General features: G+C 62.6%; 1 protein-coding gene across 1 annotated transcript; it reads left to right on the top strand.

Moving 5' to 3' along the window:
• Positions 1-3,908: 3,908 nt before the first annotated feature.
• BHLHE40 (basic helix-loop-helix family member e40) lies at positions 3,909-8,832 on the top strand. Its single transcript, XM_008155055.3, has 5 exons — positions 3,909-4,235; positions 4,399-4,468; positions 4,731-4,838; positions 5,712-5,835; positions 7,074-8,832. The coding sequence occupies exons 1-5, from the start codon at positions 4,156-4,158 to the stop codon at positions 7,928-7,930; spliced, it is 1,239 nt and encodes a 412-aa protein (XP_008153277.2). The 5' UTR covers positions 3,909-4,155; the 3' UTR covers positions 7,931-8,832.
• Positions 8,833-15,082: the final 6,250 nt, after the last annotated feature.

Raw genomic sequence — 15,082 nt, 5'->3', positions numbered from 1 at the left:
GGGGGGGGGGGGGGGGAGCGGGTGTGGCTCGGAAGGCGTAGCGAGGAGGGACTTTACAGTGAGAGGACAGTGCGGCCTCTGGATGGCGGCGGCGGGTGCATTAATCCACACATGTCATAAAATCGCATGGGGTTATGCAATCCGCACGCCAACGAGTTCCTGCAAAACGAGTGGAATCTGAGAGCTGTCTGCGAGCTGGGCCGGTGCCGATGCCCTGCTCTCCATAGTGTGCGTTAGTTCCACCCGGGGGCCCCACCCGGGAAAACCGGGGGGAGGACTCGGGGAACATCTCTGTATTATTTTTGGAACTTTCTGTGACTGCACAGTTTTTTCAAAAGGAAGAAGGTTAAGAAAAATGCGCAAATATTTGGAAATTAAACAACACTCCTCTAAAAAACCTTTTATTCAAAGGAAAATCACAAAGGCTATTAGAACATATTTTGGGCTGAACGATACTAAAGCAAAAACAAAAACCAAATATTGTGGAATACTGTGAAAACAGTGCTTTGAGAGAAAAAAAAAATTAACTTTCAACACGTATAACAGGAGAGAGGTTTGAAATCAATGACAGTGCCTTGCACCACCCGAGACTAAAAAAGCAGAGCGAGTTAAATCCAAAATCACTAGACGGGTACACAGGACGAGCTACATCCTCTGAGTCCATCAACAAAACCTCCAATAAGTTAAGGGGTTAGAAAAAAATTGGAGGTTGCATGAACATGACCTCTGAGCAAGAAAGGTGAGGTTTTGTGCAGGGGGCTGTAACAGTAACCCCCGTGTCAGTCCCCCCGCTAGGAAAGAAACGTCTGACCTCCCCTCCCCTCGTACAAAATATGCTCTCTCCACACTTGGACGGACAGAGAGGGCCCGGTGTCAGCAGGGCCTGGCACAGCTGCTCGCGCTCCGTCGCACACCTCTAGAGGGAGCTCTCGCCATGTGCAATGGGAGTGGCGCCCCCTGGAGTTGAGCAGTGCACAGCCAGGCAGCCACAGCACGCGCCCAGGAGCCCAAGGAGCCTGGGGTCTGTTTCCAATCCTAAGGCCCCGGCCTGTAGCCGAGGGCAGGTTATGTCCCCTCCCTATGCCTTCATTTCCCCTCGTTTTTTCTTTAAATCCTCACCTGAGGAAATTTTTCCATTGATGTTTAGAGAGAGTGGAAGAGAGAGGGAAAGACAGAGAGAAATATTGATGTGAGGGAAACACATCGATTGCTTGCCTCCTGCATGCGCCCCGATAGGGCCCGGGCCAGGGAGGAGCCTGCACCCGAGGGCCATGCCCTTGATCATCAGCCACATCCGCTGGACTGTTAATATTTTCAATTAAAGGTCAGGTAAGGGCAGTAAGTATTGAAAACTTTAACGAATTCTAAGAATGGACCACGGAAGCGGCGACGTCCGGGTTCATACCAGTCTTGCAGACGTGGGCCGGCTGGCGTGGCTCAGTGGCTGAGCACGGACCTCTGAACCGGGTCACCATTCGATTCCCCGTCAGGGCACAGGCCCCGGTTGTGGGCTCGAACCCCAGTGGGGGCGTGCAGGAGGCAGCCGATCCATGATTCTCTCTCATCATTGATGTTTCTCTCTCTCCCTCTTCCTTCCACTCAGAGGGTAATTTAAAAAAAAAAAAAAAAAAGCAATAAATAAATGAGAAGAACGCAGAGACCCAGGACAGGCTGCATGGCCTCCTGGCCTGGGGTTCTGCTCGCTCCCAGCTCCGGGCAGGAAGGAAGGCGCAGCCTTTCCCTCCAGCGCAGGCTGAGATGGCAGAAGCCAGAAGTCTATTCCGGGAGGGAGCGAGGGAGGCAGGGAGCGACCGCTGCGCCCCGAGTGAGGTCATGCCAGTCAGCAGTTAGAAAAGCAGGCATTTCTCACACTTGCTAATGAGCTTGACGCTCGTGAAACATCAACAGGAAGTGGGAGCTCTCCAACGCGCCCCGGAGGAAACCCACTCCCAGTGTGGTCGCCGCTGTCAAGGTCACTGCCAAGTCGGATCACACACACACGCACACGCCTGAGGTCCGTGTGCACCCCGCCGAGCGATGACCCCCTTTCTCCGCCCTCCCCGCAGCCGGCCGGGGCTCCGGGGCGGTGGGGCCGGGGCTGACCCGGCGCTGGGAAAGGCTGACAGTCATCTCTCCACTCCCGGCGGGCGGGCGGCGGGGCAGCGCCGAGGTCAGTGAAATCCCCGCCGGGCCTGGTTTTAGTCATGAATTTCCACCGGCCCCTCCCCTCCCGCGGCCCCGGGGGCTCGCGCCGCGGCCTTGGCCCGGCCGCCGCCTCCCCGCTCCTGGCCGAGCGAGAAGGTCACCGCGCCCGGACCTCGCCGGGGAGGCGGCGGGGCGGAGGCTCCCGCGGGGACGCAGGGGCCTGGGCACGTGGAGGCCTCGCCGCCCCGGCTTCTCCCCCCCTCCTCCTTCCCCAGGCACCTCCGTTCGTAGGAAATAAAACTAAAAAACAAAACCACAAAACCGCAAAAAAAAAAAAAAAAAAACTATTTTTTTTTCTCTGCCAGCCCGTGCCGCCAGCGGCCCCGATTACTTCCCCAGGCTGCCGTCCCCTCGTGGCCCACTGTCCTCCTCCCGGAGGTTCCCGTAAATTCGGGGCGGGATCTGTGTTTACGTCCCCAGGGTCTCTCCAGCGGCACAGAGTGGGGGGCTCGGGACGCGTGGGGAGCGAACGAACGCCACGCTCACGGCGCCGGGCACGGACTCCCCCTCCCGCTCCGCGCGGCCCGCACACAGCGCCGCCAAGCCCCCGGCGGAGCAGGGACGGCCGACCCGGTCTGGGTCCCCGGGCGGCGCTGCGGCCTGAGCCCGGCCACGTGAAGCGTCCCGCCCCGGCCGCTGCGGGGCAGGCGTCGCCACCCGGTTGTGTAACGCAGCAGCCGGAGGGGAGGCGACCCGGACGCCGCGCTCGGGGGGCGGGAGGGGGGGCGCAGGAGGGAGGGAACGCGGGGCGCCGCGCCCGCAGCCTCTCGGTGCTAGACTACGGAGTGGGGGTGGGGGCACCCAGGGGGGCGCGCACGTGGTTGCCCGCGACCCGCAGGCAGTGCCCGCGGGCGGAGCTCGGGGGAGCGGGGGCGCCGCGCACACCCTCGGCGGTCAGGTGCGCGCAGCGTGCTCGCCGGCGGCCTCGGCTGCCCCTGCGCTTGGCCGCCAGCCCGCTTCCCATGGGGTGACATCCGCCCCGCCCCTCGGCCCCTCCCCGCGGCGGGCAATTCCTGGACGCTGGGCAGCGGGGTGGGGGCAGGGAAGCCGGGACGGGAAGAAACCCCAGCCTCTGGGGAAGGCAGGGGGCCCGGCGACTCCCTCCGCTGCGCGCGGGTTCCTGCGAGCGGCGGGCGGGGGAGGAGGAAGCGGGCTGGGCTGGAGCGAGCGAGGGGATATTCCTCTCCTGGCTTGAGTCAGACGCTGGCGGATCCGTCCTCCCCCGTCCCTCCCGGGAGACGGGAACTTACTTCATTTCCCTGGGGCAGGTTCGCCCACGGTACCACCCACCCCCTGGCTCCCCTTCCAGCCTCTGCGCCCCCCACCCCACCCCCCCCCGGCTGGGCAGGACCCAGGCTGCGCTGCCACCCCCTCTTCGGGGAAAGGCAGCCGCACCGCAGACACCTGGGGGCCCGGCCGGGGTGGGGGTGGGGGCCCCCTCGCAGCCGGGAGAGCGTTGTCCAACACGTGAGACTCATGTGATGAAGGCGGGGGAGGGCGGGCAGGTCGCTCCTTCCCTCCCCGGCAGCGGCCAGACGTGCCTGGAGTCACAGGGTAGAACACGTAGCTCCAACCCACCCACTCGCTCCCATTTAACCCAGCCCGCAGCCTCTCCATTACTCCGCGGCTCCCCCCGCCCGGCCCCCGCCCTCCCCGCCCCCCCGCGCGCTCCTCGCGCCTCCCCGCCCGCCCCACTTCTCATTCACTTGGCTCGCGCGGCGCAGAAGGCACCGGGAGCACACACCGCCGGGCTGAGCGCAGAGCCGGAGCAGCGGCCGCCGCGACCCCATGCACGCCCCCAACTGAAGCCAGCAGCACCTCGCAGCCGCGGCTCCCGGCAGCCCCGCGCATTTCAGGGAGCTCGTCCCCAGAGGAAGCCCAGCCGAGAGGGCTCCGAGGCGCCTCCAGGACTGCAGACAGGAGCGCACAGTGGCCCCGGCTCGCCGTGCCATGGAGCGGATCCCCAGCGCGCAGCCGCCCCCCTCCTGCCTGCCCAAGGCACCAGGACTGGAGCCCGGGGATCTACCAGGGTAAGTGGGCACCCCTGTCCCCTCAGAGCTTCAACTCCAGCCCTACGTTCTGCACCGCTGTCGGCTCGGAGCAGTTCCGGGCGCACCCGGGGGTTCTCGCCCGCCAGGCTGTGCAGCCCGGGCGCACGCAGGCTCACCATCCTCCTGGCCTCTCTCCCTGCAGGATGGATTTTGCCCAAATGTACCAAGTGTACAAGTCGAGACGGGGAATAAAGCGGAGCGAAGACAGCAAGGTAAGCTCCCCCGCGCCCCTGGGAACCGCAGCCCCAACACGCGCTGAGTTTCCAAGAAAACTTTTCTCACTCGGAGGCTGGAGGGGGGTCTGCAAGGTGCGGGCGCGGCGCCCCTCCCGCGCCGCGTGGAGAAGAAGGGGCAGGCGTGGGTGGTTCTGGGTGTGACTGCGGCGCTGCCCCGACCCTTCCGGAGCCGCGGGGTCCGAGGAGAGGGCTGCCCGCCCCGGCCTCCGCGCCCACCGCCTCCCCGTGCGCCTTGCAGGAGACCTACAAACTGCCGCACCGGCTCATCGAGAAAAAGAGACGCGACCGGATTAACGAGTGCATCGCCCAGCTGAAGGATCTCCTGCCCGAACACCTCAAACTTACAGTAAGTGAGAAGCTGGCCGCGCTCCCAGCCGGCTCCCCCGCCTGGAGGGCGGGCGGGGGTCACTCGCCGCCTGCAGGCCCCGCGGGGAACTGCAGAGCCGAGGGCTGGGTCCCAGCCCGGCGGGCTCTGTTTGGGGGTACCCTTGCCCAGGGCTGGGGTTTCCGGGTAGCCTCATGCACATGAGTGAGAACCGCTTGGACTTCTCCAAGTTGGCGCCAACCCCAGCCGGCCTTCCCCTCTGGTGACGGATGTTCAGAGTTCCCGGGTTTTCCTGACTCGAGTGGACCCCCAACACTCGGGTTTTATTGACCTCCTTTTCTCCCCCCTCCCTTTTTCTCTAATAAGAGGACTTGTTTTGATGTGTGATCTTCATGTCCCGTCCTTTCTGGGCAGTAGCCAATAGCTTACTAGCGTGGCAGCCTTTGGTTGGGGAAAGGGGGAAAATTAGTGTTTGGGGAGGAAGCAAAAGCCTGGGTGAGCTGGGCGTTAGGAAAGGGTGCCAGGGAAAGCCGCTTGGCTGCCAGGCGCACCAGTGCCTCCGGGGATGACACGGCGGCCGAGAAACGTTAGCCGGGTCGGGAGGGAGGGAGGGAGGTCGGCCGCAGCTGCTGGAGAAACGGCCCTGCCAGCGCCTTCTCCTAAGGTCGCGGCTGCGTCCAGGCGCCTCCAGGGACAGTGGCACGTGTCTTCCTATTCTGTCACCAGGAGTGTATATTTCCTTGACCTGTGCCTTTAAAATTAAACTCAGCCGCCGGGAAGGCTCCCCCCCCCCCAACCCCCCCCCCCCCCCCGCCCCGTGGAGACATTTCTCATTGCTACCGACCGTCCCAGAGGGGGCCCTGTGCGCTGCTGACGCAGGCTCTCTGCTCGCAGACGCTGGGCCACCTGGAGAAGGCGGTGGTGCTGGAGCTGACCCTGAAGCACGTGAAAGCCCTGACGAACCTAATTGACCAGCAGCAGCAGAAGATCCTGGCCCTGCAGAGCGGCCTGCAAGCCGGTGAGTGCCCGTGCCCGGCCCGCATCTCGGGGCGGGGGTGGGGGGACCCAGCGCAGACGGAGAGCCTGCGGCCCAGCGCCTGCTCACACAGCGTGTGCACGTGCTCGCTGCGGGAGATGCCGGGTGAGCGTCCTCAGAGGTCAGGCTTTTCGAGTGGAACGTGCTGTGCCGCCTGGCAGGGCGGCCTGGCAGTCAGGTGGCCACTGGTTCCCGGGCATTTTGGCTTCAGAGTTTCTGGCTTCTGGGAGCGTTCCCCCTTCCTTGTCAAAGGCGAAGGCCCCTAGCATTGGCATCGTGGGTGTCAGACGGTCGTTCGTTGGAGGAGGCGGCGCGGGCAGGCCCCCGTGTTTTCCTGGGCCCCGGCTGCCTCGTGGCTCAGTGTGTGGCCTGATCCTGGCAGGGGGACAGCAGGGAGTTCTTCCTGCATTTCATGTGGTTCCCCGAATAGCCACGAGGTATCTCGGGGAATTGCGCAACCGAGCGAAACTACTGGCGTTTCATCACCTGCTGCTCCCCTCCCAGAGAACCACACTCCTCCCAACCTTCCCTCCGCCATGCGGCCGGGGAGGAACGCGGGGTTCCGCTCCCTCACCCCGTCCTTCTCCGCCTCCCTGGAGACCAGGGGGCGAGCGTCACCGAATCCCCGCACCCGCTCCTGCCGGTCCCCCGCTGGAAGCAGGAAGATGTTCAAACCTGATTCCTTGGGGGTCGTGGATCGAATGCATGGCGGAGGCTGGAAAGAGCCTGTCGCTTTAAAGATGGCAGCACGACTGTCGTGGGAATAAGCCGCTGAGAATGAGATCACCCGGGGTGGCATCTTTCCTTCATTCTTTCGTTCCGCGGCCATCTGGCCTCGGTCCGTTGACGCGGAGGTTCTGACCGTTGCCTCCCTGGGTTAGAAACCTGCTCGGCTGTCCATTGCATGTCCCTCGCCCTGAGAAGCCAGGACCACCCACACGTTCCACAGGAGGGGGCTGGCTCGTCAGTTGATCGCGGTCTGTCTCTCTGATGGGTCTTAGGCAGCCATGACACTCGTTTTCTCCCCGGATGGTTTCGATTTGATTCCTCCCACGTCTCAGGGCGGTCCACATCCTCTCTGGCCGTGTTCCTTTTGGGAGTCGGGGACACAGATGCCCACGTGTGTTAGCAAACAGGGGCGCCCCTGGCCTCGGGGGGCTGGTGTGCGGGTGAACCCCGGGGCCCTCTGAAACGCCTTCCTTTGCCTCCGTGTCCGCCAGGTGAGCTGCCGGGGAGAAGCGCCGAGGCTGGGCAGGAGATGTTCTGCTCGGGCTTCCAGACGTGCGCGCGGGAGGTGCTGCAGTACCTGGCCAAGCACGAGCACGCGCGGGACCTCAAGTCCTCGCAGCTCGTGGCCCACCTGCACCGCGTGGTCGCGGAGCTGCTGCAGGGCAGCGCCCCCCGGAAGGCGTCCGACCCGGCGCCCAAGGCCGCGGACTTCAAGGAGAAGCCCGGCGCCCTGGCCAAAGGCTCCGAGGGCCCCGGCAAGAACTGCGTGCCCGTCATCCAGCGGACTTTCGCCCACTCGAGCGGGGAGCAGAGCGGCAGCGACACGGACACCGACAGCGGCTACGGGGGCGAGTCGGAGAAGGGCGACGTGCGCGGGGAGCAGCCCTACCTCAAAAGTGACCATGGGCGCAGGTTCGCTGCCGGAGAGCGGATCGGGGCCATCAAGCAGGAATCCGAAGAGCCCCCCACGAAAAAGAGCAGGATGCAGCTCTCGGACGACGAAGGCCGCTTCCCTAGCAGTGACCTGATCGGCTCCCCGTTCCTGGGCCCGCACCCACACCAGCCCCCCTTTTGCCTGCCCTTCTATCTGATCCCGCCGTCGGCCACCGCCTACCTGCCCATGCTGGAGAAGTGCTGGTACCCCACGTCCGTGCCCCTGCTCTACCCAGGCCTCAACGCCTCCGCCGCAGCCCTCTCCAGCTTCATGAACCCGGACAAGATCTCGGGCCCTTTGCTCATGCCCCAGAGACTCCCGTCTCCCTTGCCACCCCACCCGGCCCTCGACTCTTCCGCCCTGCTCCAAGCCCTGAAGCAGATCCCCCCTTTAAACCTAGAAACCAAAGACTAAACTCTGCAGGGGATCCTGCTGCTTCGCGTCCCATCCTCCCTTTCAAAAAAAAAGAAAAGTGTGTGTGTGTGAGCGCCGGGTCGTCTGAGGCAGGGAGAGGAGCTGGGGGGGGTGGGGAGGTGGGCCGTGTGTTGGTTTAGGACCGTGGGCCCCTTTGGGGCGCCATGAAGGATGGCCTGCCGCCAGGAGACTTGGGGGGATTGTAGCAGGACCTCGGGGCTCGTCCCCACCCAGAGAAGAGCCCCTGGCAGCAGCCAGTCAGCTGGGTTTTCAGAAGCTTCAGAGGCTGGGCCTGTGAGTCAGTCTTCGTTCTGGGATCGGGCCTGTGGCTCTGAGAAAAAGGTACTTTCAAAGGAGGGCTTTCCACAGCCCGGTTCCCAGCCGGCTCCCCGGCCCCACCCGCCTGCCTCGCCCCCTGGCCGTGACTCAGGGCGCAGGGAGAGGGCGGCCAGGCCCAGCTTTCCGCTGAGTGGCGAGGTGGCCCCGGGGCCTCGCACGATAGTGGTCTGGGGAGGTTTCCACGGGCCCGCTCCCCACCCCGCCTGCACGGCACAGAGAACGCAGTTCCCTCCCGGCTTTCGGGGCGGTGGGCTGGCTGAGGAACTGAAAGGGCCTCCGACAAGCCCAGCTGCCCGGGGCGCGGGCGCGGTCCCCGGCGGCCTCGGGCACCTGTTTCCAGGTCTCGCCGTCCAGGGAACCGCGCCAGGGCCTGAGAGATGCCGACACCTACGTTCCCAGCGCCCCGAAGCGCATCAGGCTGCGTCACAAATCGCTACCTTCCACCAGCCAGGACTCGGCGTTCGGTTCTGGCCTAAAGCTCCTTGTAACCAAGCTTAGCTGCCTGAAGGCCTGCCTGGCCCTTTAACAAGACCCTTTCTGTAGCCTAATGCCCACCCCCCCACCCCCCCGCCGCACCCCCACCACCAACAACCCCACCCCCACCCCCCAGCACCCCCACCACCAGGGCACGTGGAGTCTCCTTCCGAGAAGGCTTCCAACTGCTTGGTCCAGGGGACCTGTCCCGGGACGTGTCCAGCCGGGCCCGCACCAGCCCTGCATTTTGCAGATGCACGACGCTTGGCCGCCGACCGTGTTCTGACTCTTCCTTTCCCCGTTTTTATTTTGGTATCAAGTCGTTGCCTTTATTTGTAAATCGGTTATAAAGATATATTCTATAACTCTATTGACGAGGAGACTTTCAGGCGTTTGTTTGTATAACTACTTGATCTGCGCCGCGAGGACAATGAATGTATTCCCTGCTCCTGAAGCGGGACTGCGTCTCTTTAGCTCTGGGGAGGGGGACAGTGTTTATATTTCGGAGCCTTCCTGAAGGTGTGAAGCTGTAAATATTTTTACCGACGCGTCGGTGTCACGTGGCTGTGTTAAAGGACTGAATAAAATCACGCTCCTCCCGTGGAAGGGGACACGGTCTCTTGCATTTCTTAGGAGAACTCGGTGGCGAGGTGTGGCTGCCCCCGGCCCGCTCGGGGTCTGAAGGCGGCACCCCGTTAACCGCGGCGCCCTGCCGTGCGGCTTCCCCCAGCCTTGTCTGCAGACAGAAGGAGCCTAGTCCACGTCGTAGGCAAATATTTGCTGAAGTTTGGTGGGTTTTTTTTAACTAACCTTTGCTAGAGGTTTGTAACCACCGTGTACTTCCTTCCATGGTTAAGCGAAAAGGGCATCTCCCACCCCACGCCCCGTCCCCGGGCATCTTCCTTAGGACCTGGCAGGAGACCCAAGAATGGAGCCGGGGCCTCGGTGTCTGGGGAGCCTGGAGGAGGGGGGCCGCGTGAGGAAAGGGTTCGTACGTTGTGCGCAGTGGTCACTGACGCGGGGGTAGCCGGGCCGCCTGAATTTTTCGAGTCCGGCAAGGTCTGATGGATTTGCCACATCCTGTCTATCGCAGCCGAAGGCAACATCCCATAATTATTTTCTACATCCTTCCTGCGCTTCCTCTCCAGGGGCGTGTGTGCGAGAGTGAGGATTGCTGTTCCCTCGTCCAGTGCTCTTTTGGAAAGGAAAACGTTCCGTGGGAAGAGAGGTGGGAGATGGCCGGGTCCACCATCCGTGCCTCGCCCGTCACCCTCCCCGAGGCGTCCGGATGCCAGTGCCCGGCGGGCCACGCTCCCGCCCCCCGCCCCCGGCCCGCCCTCCAGCCCCCCCTTGTCTGGGTGCCGGGCAGGGACCCACTGCCCCAGGCCCCTGGGCAGCAGTCAGCCAGGCAAAGGCACCCCTGCCACCAGGAGTGTTGGCTCCAGGTGTCACCTTCCTGCCTCCTATGAGCCAGCGGGCGCGGGCGACACGAGCGTGGCCGGGCTTGCGTGAGCCGCGGCGGCGGGGTCTGAAGGCACAGGTGTCCCCAGACAGCACGGAGCCCTGTCAGGAGCCCTGGCAGGAGGCAGGAGGTGAGCGGTGGGTGTCTGTCACCCCCGTCCGTGGCCGCCTGCCTGCCTCTGACTAGGTAGCGTGAGGTTCTGAGTGTCAGGGAGCAGACACAAGCCCTCCTCCTCCCAGCCCCTGGGGGCCTGATACGCCCCTGAGATCCTCCGAGAATCGCCAGGTAAAGACCTGAACCAGTCAAGCTTATCCTGGGGATGGAGCTCAGGGCGGAAACCAAGACCAAACGCGTCCTGCGTGCCCCCCTCTCCTGGGCCATGACTCACGGCCCGCTGTGGGGACAGCAGGAAGTGGTTGGAGCGACCTGCGTTACAAAAAGTTTTGCGGGTTCAACACATAGTCAGCGGAGAAGCCCCCTCCGGCCCCCCGCCCCGCGCCGGCCCGTCCCACGGCCCTGAAGTGGCAGCTGTGGGTCCCTCAGCCTCCTCCGGCTTCTGTTTGCCCTTGACCTTCCTCCGGCCGAGCTGAGCGGGTTCCAAGTGGCTCCGAGGGAGACGGGGACAAAGAGGACCTCTGTTTGGAAAGGGGTGTGTGCGTGTGAGGGGGTGAAGCTCTGGTTTGGGGCCCAAGAGAGGCGGCGGTGGGGGGCCGCGGGGGGGGGGGGTCGGCGAGGGAGCGCAGGCGTTGGCCGCGTTCAGACAGGGCGTGATCTCCGCCCGCCGGGATGGTCTCACCCGGCGCTGACCTGCCTCGCCTGTTGACACAACTTCACGTTTCCGACTGCAGCCTTTCATGTACGGCCGGCGGCTAAATGCGGCTGCCGGTTCCTGGAAGCCGACGTGCCTGGCATCGCGTCAGCAGAAACCTGATGCCGGGGAAGCTGGGCACGGCGGCAGGATCGCCGGGCCCCCGGAATAGGGCCTGGCAGCGGCACCCAGCGGGAGGGAATCCGGGCGCTCACCCGCCGCCCGCAGGGCAGGGGCGGGGCTGGGAACTGGATTTAGGCAGGGCCTGGGACCAGGGCCTCCTGAACCAGAAATGAGCAGCTTCCCACGGGTCATCGCTCCCCACTGAGGCCTGACAGCCTGGAAGCGCCCGGAGAGGTGCTGACTGCTGTCATCCACGGTGTGTCGACAAGTGAAAGCAGGCTCAGAGAGGGCAGGGAGGTTGCCCAAGGCCACACAGCTTTTGAGTCGCTGAACCGTGAATGGGATGGTGAGTATGTTGGATCGTAGCTCTCCTTAACGGGATCCAGGTAAAGGCTTTCCCGGGATCTGGCTGTTAATAGTAATAATAATAACACAAATACCGAGCCACTACTACGACTGACAGCAAACACAATGGCAGCACTTACGACAAGCACTCTTCACAACCCTCCACACATAGGCACTCGCTTTCCGCCGTAACTCACGAGGAGGAGGGAATGCGGGCTCCCCTCGCTCACGGCCACGCAGCGCCAGCCATGGATGGGATGTACACCTGGGTGATTCGGCTCCGGAGTCTGTTTGCCCCCTACAAGCCGCACGGCCTGCCTCGCCAAAGAGCAGTCGCAGCGACTCGGAATAGTAAAAGCAGCGACCGCCACCACGGTCACGCCGCATTTGAACGCGTTTCCTGTGCCAGGCGCTCCTGAGACCTTCCGTGAACTCTCTCCGCTTCCTCCCGCAGCTGGGAGGGGCGAGCGTTCACCTGCGCGTTTTCTGGATAAGAAAGCTGGAGGTCAGGGAGGGAGGGGCATCCCCGAGGTCACACGCGTGGAAAGGACGGCGCGGCGCTTCGTGCGTGATCTCGGTTAATCCTCCTGGGAGCCCCGCGGGGCACCGAGGAGGCCATCAAAGCTCAGAGTGAAACTCTTTGCCCAACTCTTTTTTTTTTAAGTTTTTAATATATTTTTTAATTGATTTCAGAGAGGAAGGGAGAGGGAGAGAGAAACATCAATGATGAGAGAATCATGCATGGGTCGGCTGCCTCCTGCACGCCCCCCATTGGGGATCGAGCCCGCCACCTGGGCATGTGCTCTTTGAGCGGAATCAAACCGGGGACCCTTCAGTCCGCAGGCCGACGCTCTATCCACTGAGCCACACCAGCCAGGGCTGACCAACTCTTTATTTGCTTCCTTACAAATACCATCCCAGGGTCAAAAGATGGGCCCTTTCTCCAGCTAATGGGCAGGTCTATCCCGGCGGGGGGGGAGAGGGGGGCGGGGTGGTGGTGGCTATAAGGTTACTGTGCTGAGAAGGAGAATCTGGGTGGAGGAAATTCCATGTCAAAGTATTGGGGTGGGGGGCACTGCTTTTCTCATCCCTTAGGGTTAGGAGAGGCGGGAGGGGCCTGGGGCAGCCGCTACACGTGGCATGGACCGTGGGATGGGCAGTTCTCAGGGAGGGGAACCGGGGGGGGGGATGCAGGGAGGGGGATGGGAGATGGAGACTGGGTTTCCGGCTGTCCCCCCTGGAAGGGAACCTGGGCGAGTGAGCTGGGACACCAGGCCTGCAGCCCCCCCGGCTCCCCCAGCCCACCCGCCGCGGCCCAGCCTCCGCCCTGGCAGGTCCCCGCTCTGGCTGGTGGGGGCCACGCAGGCGGCTGGCGCGGGGAGCAGGGCCAGCATCTCAGGGCGGAGCTTGACGTGCGGCCAGCTCCCTCCTGGGCCCCCGGCTCCCCCGGCGAGGCTCCCAGAGACCGCGTGTGTCGAGTTCCCACGTGGTTTCATACGAATACTCTGTGTTCACCGGGTCGGCGTGTTCTCCGGAGACCAGAGGTCCCTGCGCGCCACGTGGTGGGGTGGGGCTCTGGCTTCTCACCGCCTCTGGGCAGCTTCCTGTCTCTGCCCTGGGCATTGTGGGGTTTGACCAGCAGTCCCATTGCCACAAACCGTCACAGGCATGCGGGAAGCACCGACTGCAGCAGACGGCAGCCCCGCCCCAGACCCGGCCGTCACCTCACCTGCCTCTGTCCCGGGTCCCAGAGGGAGGCTGAGGCCACTCAGAGCCACACACACCCACCACCCCCCCTTATCCCAGGCCATCTGTTTGGCCCGCGGACCGCGGAGCATGAGCAGGGAGGAGCCGCTCCCATTGGCTGAGGAAGCCGCCCACACCGCCATCCAGGCTTGTGATGGGGCTGGAGGAGGGCCCAGGGGCTCCTTCCCCTATAGACGGCCCTCCCTTCCCGGAGGCCTCCGGGCAAAGACACAGGTGGGGTGTCAGGCTGAGTCCCTGAGGCTGCGGCACAGCGAGGGACCGCCAGCCTGCGCTGCGCCTGTCCCAGGCCTGCTCCACCTCCGTCCGCCTGGGAGGGGAGGGAGGAAACGCGTGCCTGTTTGTTTGTCGGGAGAATGAAGGCAGTTTTGAAACCTCATATGGATGGTGTTTGGGGGTAGAAGTTATGCAAATGGGGAAGATGAAGGAAACATCAGTCCATTTCCGGGGGGAGGGGAGAACCAGGAGGTCACGGTTCGACTCCTGGTCAGGGCCCATGCCCGGTTTCGGGCTCGATCCCCAGTGTGGGGTGTGCAGGAGGCAGCCGATCCATGATTCTCTCTCCTCGTTGATGTTCTACTTCTCTCTTCCTCTCTGAAATCAATAAACATGTGTTTTTAAAAATAAAAATACGAAGAAATGAGGTACGGGCGCGTGCTTCAACGGGGATGAACCTCGAAAACATGATGCTCAGTAGAAGCCAGACACACAGTCACACGCCCAGCGGTGGGGGTGCTGAGTCAGCGGCAGGGGCACCTGTCCTCCCGATGGCCGTCACCAGACTGCTGACCCCCGGGCTGTGATGGTTCCCATTCCTTAGCAATCCAGGAGGGCTGCCCGGCCGGGAGGCAGTTTGCAAGAAACGTCGGAAGTCTTAGAGCACGTGCATCTTAGAGCGAGGGAGTCCACCTCAGGAGTCATCCCGAGGGGGTTATTAATGGGGTTTGCAACGATGAAGGAAACTCCAAGGATGGTCAGCTCTCTGTCACGCTTAGTAAAAAAAAAGAAAGAAAGAAAAGAAAATCAGAAAAATGGCCTAGAAGAGCCGGTTGAGTGGGTTATGGCATGTGTAAATGCTGGAATGCCAAATAGTCCCGATGGTGTTGAAAGGATAGTTATCCTTTATTCACTGTGATGGGGGAGAAGGCAGGTCACAAACAGTATGTTCGGAATGATTCTGCTTTTTCAATAAAGAACAACGGGGCGTCCGCCTCAGTGGCCTCGCCTGTAAAATGAGGACAGTGATAGCAGCTCACTGGGTTGTCATGGGGATGAATGAGTTAAAATGTCCAGGATGCTGAGACCAGGGTCTGGCACGGAGGAAGCGGTGAGGCAGGCCTAGCTAAGATCGCGTTGTCATCATCATCATCATCATTGTTTTATTATTATTACTAGAGGCCCGGTGCATGAAATTTGTGCATGGGGTGGGGGTCCCCTCAGCCCAGCCTGCACCCTCTCCAATCCAGGACCCCTCAGGAGATGTCTGACTGCCGATTTAGGCTCGATCCCAGGGATCGGGCCTAAACTGGCAGTCGGACATACCTCTCACAATCCTGGACCACTGGCTCCTAATCGCTCACCTGCCTGCCTGCCTGGTTGCCCTTAACTGCCCCCTCTGCCAGCCTGGTCGCCCCTTGTTCAGTCATTTGGTCATCCCTCACTAACCCCCCTGCCAGCCTGGTCGTAGGCAGCCATCTTGTGAGGGTGCGATGGTCAATTTGCATATTACCTCTTTATTATATAGGATTATTAATTACATTATACTTGCACACTGCAACACAGTTTTAACCATCTTAGCAGGACTTGGAGTTACTGTTCCTTTGAGAATTTTTGCTTT

The sequence above is a fragment of the Eptesicus fuscus genome, chromosome 18 (assembly GCF_027574615.1).
Source record: "Eptesicus fuscus isolate TK198812 chromosome 18, DD_ASM_mEF_20220401, whole genome shotgun sequence".
Classification (NCBI taxonomy): Eukaryota; Metazoa; Chordata; class Mammalia; order Chiroptera; family Vespertilionidae; genus Eptesicus; species Eptesicus fuscus.
Note: the sequence above shows the minus strand (reverse complement) of the source record. Positions and strands in the feature narration are given on the sequence as shown.